The sequence below is a fragment of the Fulmarus glacialis genome, unplaced genomic scaffold, assembly GCF_000690835.1.
Source record: "Fulmarus glacialis isolate BGI_N327 unplaced genomic scaffold, ASM69083v1 scaffold4734, whole genome shotgun sequence".
In the NCBI taxonomy this organism is placed as follows: Eukaryota; Metazoa; Chordata; class Aves; order Procellariiformes; family Procellariidae; genus Fulmarus; species Fulmarus glacialis.
The window spans coordinates 5,876-15,712 of NW_009208520.1; the positions used below are offsets into that span (position 1 = coordinate 5,876).

Here is a 9,837-nt window from a genome sequence, read left to right on the forward strand (position 1 = left end):
CAAGCTCACAAGCCAAGAGGAAAGGCGCCTGGGTAACAACAACCTTCGAACCTCTGTACCTGTCCCCTTGGATTCAGGACAAAGGAGGAAGATGCTTCTGCAAACTACAACGCCTACCAGCTGCCTACCAGCTGCCCCCCAGCATCCCCGCACCTCCTTACCTCCCACTCCCGGCAGCAGGCTCGGAGCTGTACCAGCCAGTCGGGCTCCAGCATCTGGTCCTGTTCTGGCATCTCCAGGAGCAGCGGGTCGGACAGCTTCAGCCGCTCGGCGAGCTGCAGAGCCAGGAATGCAATGGGGCTCATCACACATCTCGGCTCCGTGGGGGAGAGACCAACCCTCCCAGCACGTTGACGCGAGCACACGGGCCCGGGGAAAAATAGCACCAGAGCTGCACTTCATAATACGGGGGTTAAAGTACCTCCAGCCTCTTGTGCAAGATTTATTCCATCTCCTGCATTGCTGCGGAGAGATGCTGGCCCGTCCCGTGCCCCGCAGAGAGCCTCCCAGCAGGGCTATCTCAGCCATCTCCGCAGAGACGTCAAAGTACCGATGTCAAAGATGCTCTTCACATCAGAGAGGCAGGTAACTATTACCATCCTTTTCTCCTCCGAGGTAAACGCGCACCTTTAATCCCACTTGACAGTCAGCCCGGGGCACCAGTGGCTTTGCAGGACAGCCCAGCAGGAGCTCCGGGAACAGCTCAGCTCCCAGGGCTGGGCACCAGCCCCGTACCTACCCCACAGGACGGATAGGAGCCGGGAGGGTTTGAGCTAAGGGCTCACCCTGCCATTTCCTCGCCCAGCTTTGCAACAAGCGTTATCATCACTAATAACCACACAGAAAACAAATACAGGGCTGGGAGGGACCCTGTGAGGTTAGACGCATCTGGCAATGCTCATGAAAATCCTGTGTGCCCACATCAGCCCGTGTTTGTCTGATTTGCACTTACAAATCTCCAAGGAGAAGATTTCACAGCCTCACAGGCCTGTCCTGATGCTTAATGTCCTTAGAGCTAAAGAGTTTTTTCTTAATATCTAAGCGAAATCTTCCCTGCCGCAAATTAAGCCTCTCTATTCCTGCGCCGGCAGAAGCTGTGGGGACAGTCAGGCACCATCCCCTGAAAAGCAGCCTCCCGCATGCCGGAGGGCTGTTATCACATCCCCCACAACCCCCCAGCATATCTTGCCTAGCAAAAAAAAATAACCCCAAGGCCTTCTTCAGAGGTCGTTTTCCCCTCAATCTCTTATCACCCCTGCTCTTCTCTCCTGCACTTGCTCCAATTTGGCCCTGGCTCCAAGTGCAGCATGCCGAACGGGGCACAGTGCCCCAGCCAAGACCCGAGCATGGGGGATTATCACCTCCTTGTCTAACACATACATTTTTGCTTTCATAGCCCAGAATAACATTATAACATTGGATTTTTTTTCTTCTTTTTTTTTTTTTTGCAACAGCATCCTGTTATGTTGCTGCTTGGTATTTTTTCCATGCTCCACTATCTCCCCCAGGTCCCTCTCTGCAGTATTGCTGCTGCGTGTTTAATTTCTCCTGCAAGAGAGGGGTCCGTGCCGCCCTGGCTGCAGCCTTCTCAGTGACATGGGGCTCCAGCAACTGTCAACAGAGCAGGAGGCTCTTCTGAGGTGACCAACCCACCGGCCCAGGGTGTGACGGAGGGCTCCCTGCAGAGCTAAATCAGTCTGAACAAATCGCTCAGACAAGGGTCCTGTTTTAAGACAGCTGGATGCTGGGGAGATGACAGTCACCTAAAGCACCGATCTTCATCCACGCCTTCACTGAATTTTCTCTTGCTGGTATCGACCCACTTCTTGGGAATTTATCAAGCTCCCTCGCGCTCATTTATCTTCCATGCTTTGCTAAGAGGCTGCCTCATCAAGGGCCACCAAAAGCCGTGCAGAGGTGACTTTGCAGCTCAGCCACCCTTCGCAGCCACACAGATCTCTGCTACCCCCGCCGCCCCAGCCCACATAGGCTGTTGCTTCCTATTCCCAAAATTGTTCAAAACAATCTAAATTAGCACAAAATACACTTCCCACCTCCAGGAGGTTACAGTGAGACACGACCCATGCAGCCAGAGCCTGGCTCGGGACAGGGACCAGCCACAACGAGCAGAGTAATCCAGCCAGGAGCTTGCATTACCAGACCCCACCATCCCAACTCTTTGCAAACACACATGCGTTCATCCTAAATCAATCGCAGGAAAGAGGAAATTATAAGCATGATTACCCCTAAACGGGGGGAATGCTTAATCCAAAAGCTAATGTGCACTTTGATCCAATATTAATGAATCAGCACCTGGTTGTATATCGTCCCCAGCTTCAAAAGAGGGGAAGTCTTAATCAAACACTAGTGTGTATCATAATTTGTAACACAGTCTAAAACATCAAAGACAAGAGTGTCTATGAATGCACTAGTTTTTCACATGAAAGTGTTTTCTCCCGGGAGAAGCATTATCCCCAGCAGAACGGTAGATCTGAGAGACTGTTAGACACTAAATAGGTTTCGACGATGGGGCGGAGGGGCTGCGCCAGCTGGGTTTTGGGCAATTTCTACAGCACCTGCTTCAGACAAGCATCCCTGCTGCCACTCATCTCGCAGCACCGCAGCTTTTGCCCCCTTCCCGATGGAGGAAGGCTTCGAGCAGCCTCAGCACTGCCCCAGTGACGCACATGGAGCGAGCAGATCCACTCTCCCGAGAGCCCAACCTGCTCAGGGACCTGGGACACTTTGCTTCTCCCCTCCCTGCCCCAGCACCCTGCTCATGAAGCGAGGGGCTGGACTCAGGGTTACCAGCCGGGACTCGCTCCTGTTCACTGTCACCCCAAAAGAGCCCCCGACAGGGAAATGCAACCATGGGATGATGTGCTGGAGGGGAAATGTCAGACACACTTCAGCTTCTTAAGTCTGTTCCATTTACAAGTTCAAAAAGCCCCTCCAGAATAGAAAACATCCTTTGCTTCCAAATAACTCTGCTCCTACTTGGCAGTCAACACAATTCCTTTGTTTTTTACCCTAAATCCATGGGTATTAGAGACCCTGCGGAGGTGTTGGCTTTGCCATGCTCAGCACATGCCAGGCAGCAAGCCAGGCAGCAAACCCTGGGGAGGGCTGCTCAGAGCTGCCAAGCACCCTCAAAGCCAGAAACACTGAGGATGCTCCCCAACGCACTGGGTTCTGAATGCGTACCACCATGAAGAGGGGTACAGGACTCACCTTCATCACTTGCTGGGCCAGGACGGGGTGGCTGGCCGGATCCTGACCCAGGAGCGCAGTGGCAATCTGCTCGCAGTATTGCAGGGCCTGGGCTGGGAGCCCATAGTCGGCCAGGCGAGAGGCGTAGAGGAGCTTATACACCTTGGGAGAGGGAAGCAGAGCAGACGTAGGTGGGTGAGGAGATGCTCGTGCCCGCGAGTCCCCTCTGCCCTGGTGCTGGGACATCATCCCAGCGTGACTCAGGGCACCCTGGGTCATGGGTCTCATCACCCAGAGGTCACCTGCAACCTGGGGACACCCCACCCATCCCCATGGGACAGCGTGGCCACGCTCCCCAAACCATGGTGCTGTTGTGAGGCCAGCCCACCATCTTCATTTATTCGTCTGATTTGTGCAGCGCCCGAGGCAGCAGCAGCCAGGTGCTTATTTGCCATACGAAAAGCATATCCAATACCCAGGGAGCAGGAGGGGAGCCAGACCTGAGCAAGCACCGATCAAACACACCGTGCCCCAAAACCTGCCCCTCAGCTGGGGCAGCCTCCCCATCACTCCCCAAGCCCAGCGAGGGGACAAGCCCTGGAGAACAGCCCGAATCCCTGGCGTCAGGGGGACGGATGCATGTTTGAGCTGCTGCACCAGATGCGTTTGTGCATCTCCGCTACCTGGAAGGGGAGCAGGAAGGATTTGGGCTGTTGTAGCTGCTGACAGTACTCGAAGATTTCCATCCGCTGGATGACCTCCGTCCTGGCAAACTGGGCGAACGCCTGACTGCAAAGGAGAGGGATAGGTTCAGCAAGCAGGAGCAGAGCTCTCCCCAGAGAGCCCCATACACAGATTCCCAGCTCCACCACTGTGCCAGCTTGCAGCTGGAGAGGCCCAGAGCAAAGCTCACATTAAGAGCAGTAAAAACCCATAAAACAGGGATTGCTTTTGCATAAAAGTGAGATCCCAGGGATGAGGAGAAGGTGAGACACATCACTGGCAAGAGCACCACCTCCTGGGCTTGCTCACCGGTGGTTGCTGCCCAGCAGAGCCATGCGGTCTGCCTTCGCCCCAAAGTAACCGAAAGGAATATCTGCCATCAGGTAGCAGAAATGAGCTGCTTCAACTGCTCCCCTGCCAGCTGGATGGGAGGAAAAAAGACAAACGCTTAATCCTGAGAGAGAGGTCACTACGTGGTCAGCATTGCTTTGGAGGCTCCCAAGCTCACATGAAAACCCAAATCCAACCACCCCACTTTCTTCCCTGTCCACGCAGACCCTGATCCCTCCCTTCTCCCTGTTTTTTTGTCTGTTTTCCCCGATTGCTGCTTTCCGTACCTAGGAAGGGATTTCCGTTCAATGGTAGGACCAGGGGAACCTGAGCAGGGTCCAACTCTAGCTTCAACTCTGTAGGGTGCCATTATTGGCATGAAATCCCCGAAAGTCCCCACCACCGGGAGCAAGTCTCAGTCCCTGCAGTTACATACGCCCTCCCTGGGTCCAGCCACTCCAGGTGTCTCCAAAAGAGCAGCTAATGGATGTGCCTGAGCCTGACTCATCTGCCAGCACGAAGGGCAGCAGGACCCATCAACACCTCATCCCTGCCACCGCACAGGCACTGCAGCTCCGGGGGTACAGGCATGCACACCCCATCTCGGCACCAACGTACATCCATGCTGGCATGGACATGCACGGTGACATTGCAGATGTCCACCCACTATTACAAGACAGCAGGAACATAACCGCTCACAACAGCCTTGGCTCACCTAAAGTGTCTCCCATGGTGACAATAGCTCGGTGGTTCAGCTCCATGTCTCCAACCTTGTTGGACAACATCACAGCCAGGTGGGGCCTCCAGTCTCCCCACGTGGCATCCCCGCAGCACTGGAGGGAGACAAGAGGAGAGCGAAAGTGAGCAGAGATGGTCACCACAAGGTGGGTGTCACAGGCAGGTGACAGCACAGGGGTACACATGCCGGGGTCAGCCTCTTGCTCACGGACCAGCGCTGCCTGAGGGATCCTTCCCGACATGAGCTGGAAGAGGGTCTGCAGGGGATCATTGGTGGCCAGCGTGCTGGTGAACCTGTGAGGAGACAGCTGAAATAGGGCTGCCGTGCCAGGACCCCAAACCCTCATTCACCTCCAAGGGCACATCCCAAATGCCCCAGGAAAGCAGTGTCCTGAGGAGCTTCCCAGAGAAAGCAGAAAAGATCATCAGGCTGATGATCTGCATTACCTCCAGAGCAGGCAAGTCTCCAGGACAATGCTGGATAAAACCTCCTCAAAAAGGATTCAGGTTGCACAAGACAAAATTTCTGCTTAACTCTCCCTGAAGGGATCAACCCAATCCAAACTAAGTACGTTAATTCCACCAGAAAATGTTCCTATGAGTGGGATGAACAGCTCAGACTGGATGACGGTGAAGATGGCCCAGGCCCCCCCTTACCCCGACGGCTGCTTTCGCTAGGGCAGCAAGGGCAAAGCCAAAGACTCAGAATAAATCCACCCCACATCTCCAGGGAACGGCTTTCCTTCTGCTTTCCAGCCCCCACTTGGTTTCTCTTGCCCATCAGGAAGCCCAAAGGACTCAGGCCCATCCAGATGGATGCCCCCTCTCCCCTTTGCCCCCTCTCAAAGGGTCCAGCTGAAATCAATGCTCTTTTTCCAGTGCTCTGGGGCTGGATGGCACCAGAAGGGATAACAGGCTTGGCAAAGCTAGTCACAGAGCATCGTACCTCACTTTAGCTTCTCCAACTTACCCGGTGAGCACCCAGCTGTAGGTCCGAGGGTCCATCTTGCTGGAGAGGAAGAGGGCATGGCCCCACAGCTGGTTTCTCATGGCCCAGACCAGAGCATCCTGCAGCCACGGTGGAGAAAAAGGGTTTGCACTAACTCTGCTTCCCTGCCCAACTCCACTGCCAGGGGACCCTCTGCTCACCCAGCTCAGAGAGCCCCAATAACTGCTCTGTCTTTAACTAATACCCTTCAAAACACTCTTCCATGTTCACAAAGGCCCCTTTATCTTTCTACCTTGCACAATGACAAGAACTGGGACCTTCACAGCAATATTATCTTTCCTGGATTTCGAGGTCTATGCTGCCTGTTAGCTCTCTGCCACTGCTGTGGGATCCCGGCCTGGGCACCCAAGCTTCTCTGCATCCAACCCTCCTCTCTCCGTGTGCCTTTGGTATCCCTTGAGATCACACAGCTGCAACTAACCCCACAGTGCTGGTAAAAGCCTCTGCATCTTGTCTTCACTTGGGGCCCCATCCCAATTCCCAATGGTGGGAAATCACTGCCATAAGCCCTGTTGTACAAACGCAACTTGAAGGGTTGATCCCACAACCGCAAGGCACCTCTTGACCACTCTTCCCTTCAAAACCTGCCTGAAGAGGCCAAAGGGGCCAAGAAAAAAAAAGTCAGCCCTGTGTCCTGGATCCCGCTCACCACTTACTTTCTTCCTGCCATAGTAGAGGAGCTTGGTGAACTTCTCCACTATCTGTGCTTGGGTCTCCACAACAGGAGGGACCTCCCCTGTGATGAGGTCCAGTGTCCCCGGCTGACGAGACATCCATTCATCATCTGTCAGGCCGATCAGGTTTACCGCAGGGTTTTGCCTCTTGTACTTTTCCCGGTGCCTGCAGTCTTGCATCAGCAGCTCAGCCGTGTCTGAGCCCACCATGGACTGTGAAAGGGGAGAAGGGAGGCCCATGGAGGCTGCCCCATGAGCAAAGGCTGACAGCATTTCCAGTCCGACACCCTTACACTTGTATCCTCATCCTAGCACATCTCCCCAACACCACCAGCCTTGACCACCACCACGCAGTTTTGGAGGGCAAAAGATTCAGCACAACTAGCAAGACCCATCACAGCACTCACTCTGAAGATCTTATTCATCTGCTTCCAACAAGAAGCCACAGATTAGATCGGGTGGATTTCATTGGGTTAAGGGAATAATCCCCTTTTAAGCATAAGTCCTGGCTCCTTGATGAAGGTGGCACCAGTCCCTTTCACAGCGGCTATAGCATTGGGTTGTTGGTAGTTTACAAGGATGAAAAGCAATCACAGAGAAGGGTTTGCTCCAAATATCCAGGCAGCATCAAACTGACTGATAGTACTATGGGAATGGGATGCTTTTAAGGTACACACCCCACCCCACCCCCCACCCCCCCGAAAATAGCAACTGGATCAAGCGGCACTTAAGGGACATATAACTTGTCTCACTTCTAAGATCAAAAGGGTCAGCCCCTTCCACAGGACACCTACCCCATTCTGCCGGCAGAGGAGGACCAGGAGTTTCCAGAGAAGAGATGAATCTCTGCCTTTCTGTGTTGAGAGATCACAGCTCGTGGCTATCTTCTGCTGGCAAAATGTCATCACATCCACTTTGTGCAGATCTTCCCTAGAGCAGCAAAGAAAGGCATCAAAAGAAATCCAAGGCAAAGCAATCTAGGACATCATTCAGACTCAAAGCATCCCCAGGTTCACTGATGGGAATGCCAAAGATTCACAGTGAGAATTGGAGGAGAGAAGATCCTCAGTGCCAATGACCACATGCCACATTTCTTACATGCCACCACTGCTTAAATTTTATCATTATTATGACTCTTTGCAGATTTCTGTGTTTCAGGGCTGCAGAGCGCGTCTCAAACCCTCTCTCTGCCCTCTTGATATTTTCATCCATCCACCTGCAAAGAACCTCAGTTTTGCTTTGCTGTGCTGCTGTTACAGCCATGGATGTCGGAGGTTGCAGGAGCAGGCACGCATACAGGCAGTATCTTTATTTAACTGGCATAGTGCAGGGAGAAAGACACATTTGTGACCACATAAACCCTTTGGGTCAGAAACAGAAACTTTTAAGCTACATGCAAGCCAGGCAGAACTGTTGTCTTACAATAAAATAATCATACAGTTGGAAAGAAAGGGTAGCGGAGACACAAGACCAGCCAGGGGAGAGGGACTGGGGATGGAGATGTGCATTCTGACTCAATCACGCCAACATATCATACGGAGATTCCCAACACCCGCTTTGGCACAAGTGATAACCTCCAGGTCTTCTACCCAACTTCTGGGTATACGCAACTCTTTTGCCCAGCAAATGGTTCTCCTCAGTGACTTGTTTTCCTCCTTCTACACACTCCTTTTCTCTCCCCGCTTTGGTTATGAGTGAGCAGAAGACACGCTGGTGTTACGAGTACGATACAGAGACAACCTGATGCAATACACCAAGATTCATCCCCAGGCTCACACTAGATGAAGGTGCATACTGGGTCTGACCCTGCCATCCTCACAGTCTCAGGGGACAAAAACTTCAGGAAAAGCTAAACCGCAGGTTGACCCAGGGCTTTAGATAACCAAAGAGATCTCCCAAAAAAATCAGTTTTCTGGGACATGAGTACAAAATAAGGTCAGACATACAAACCACACTAAACCCACACTCTGTGAATATTCAAAAAAACCATCTCCCACAATCCAAACCAACCTACACCACAGTAAAGGGGCTGGGCTCCCAGTCTGAACTTAGACTTGGCCTTTGCAGATATCTCAAAACCATGGAGACCCTAAAGTTTGCCTTGATCTCATGTGTCCTCCCAAAGGAGATGTGCTTCCAGGCCAGCCACGCCAGCACAGCCAGGAGGACACAGCTCTTGGACCTGCCGATGCGGCATACCTGGCCAGGGGCCCCGGGAAGGCCTGTAGCTCCTTCAGCTCTTTCGTGTCATGAAGGATTACCTAAAAAACAAGAGCAAATTCAGCAGCTAGACTCCAGCAATCAGGCCAGTCCCAGCTGGGCTGGCTGAAAGTCAGTGCCTTGGCCAAGGGTTTAACAGTGCTGGTGAAGCCATTCTCTGTGCTGTCTTAAGATAACCCCAGAGCATAGACCCCAGACCATCACATGGACCTCAGTACTAAGGTCCAGGAAAGAAATGCCTGTTAAGATGGCTTCTGCCTCCTTTGGGAGGCAAAATAGGAGACTGAAACACTGTGGTAGACTCAGGGGTCTGTGTATTGGAGCACCTCTGAAAGGTGAGCAGCAGAATTATCCTTCAGAGAGGTATGGACCACATCTGTCCCTATCAGAAGGGATCACTGAACAGGTCACAGATGACAAGGGTTATGGAGCTGAAGGAGAAGAATGTGGGGCCCAAAGGCTGAAAGCAATGCCCAGGCACAGGCTGGCACGATGCAGACTCAAGAGTCCATGGGGGCTGGAGATAAGATGGCAGCAGGGGACACGAAGGCTGCTAAGGAGGCTGTTTGAGTGACAAACGGTGTTTGCATCTCAGGGCAAGAGACAGCAAGGGGACCGAGGGCAGTCTGGGGTGCCGGGCTATGGCATACCTCCAGGCTGTGTAGCTCGACATGGGCTAGCTGTCCCTCAGCAGGGCAGTGGGGACACACCAGCACCAGCTGGCCTCCGGCTCCGAAGCACACCGCCACGTGCGGCAGCGAGAACTTGAGGGGTACCACCGGGGCCGGGGTGGACACCAAGGGCCGCCCTGCAACGACACACAGGCCACTGTGAGTCCCCTCACCCTGACCCCACATCACCTCCACTATGGAGGACATAACCAGGTCCCAACCTGGCCCCCCAACCTAAGTAACCCTCCACTGACAACCCCCC

The 9,837-nt window shown here is 53.3% G+C and overlaps 1 protein-coding gene across 1 annotated transcript in view; it reads right to left on the reverse strand.

Annotated features, from left to right (window-relative positions):
- SEC16B (SEC16 homolog B (S. cerevisiae)) overlaps positions 1-9,712 on the reverse strand; it is a gene marked incomplete at both ends in the record, with an annotated part of 15,581 nt that extends 5,869 nt beyond the window's left edge. Inside the window, 11 exons of the mRNA XM_009576508.1 lie at positions 162-275; positions 3,232-3,372; positions 3,894-3,999; positions 4,243-4,354; positions 4,979-5,096; positions 5,214-5,295; positions 5,972-6,069; positions 6,667-6,897; positions 7,479-7,614; positions 8,884-8,945; positions 9,555-9,712. Coding sequence (XP_009574803.1) covers positions 162-275; positions 3,232-3,372; positions 3,894-3,999; positions 4,243-4,354; positions 4,979-5,096; positions 5,214-5,295; positions 5,972-6,069; positions 6,667-6,897; positions 7,479-7,614; positions 8,884-8,945; positions 9,555-9,712 — 1,358 coding nt within the window. The remainder of the gene's footprint in view (positions 1-161; positions 276-3,231; positions 3,373-3,893; positions 4,000-4,242; positions 4,355-4,978; positions 5,097-5,213; positions 5,296-5,971; positions 6,070-6,666; positions 6,898-7,478; positions 7,615-8,883; positions 8,946-9,554) is intronic.
- Positions 9,713-9,837: the final 125 nt, after the last annotated feature.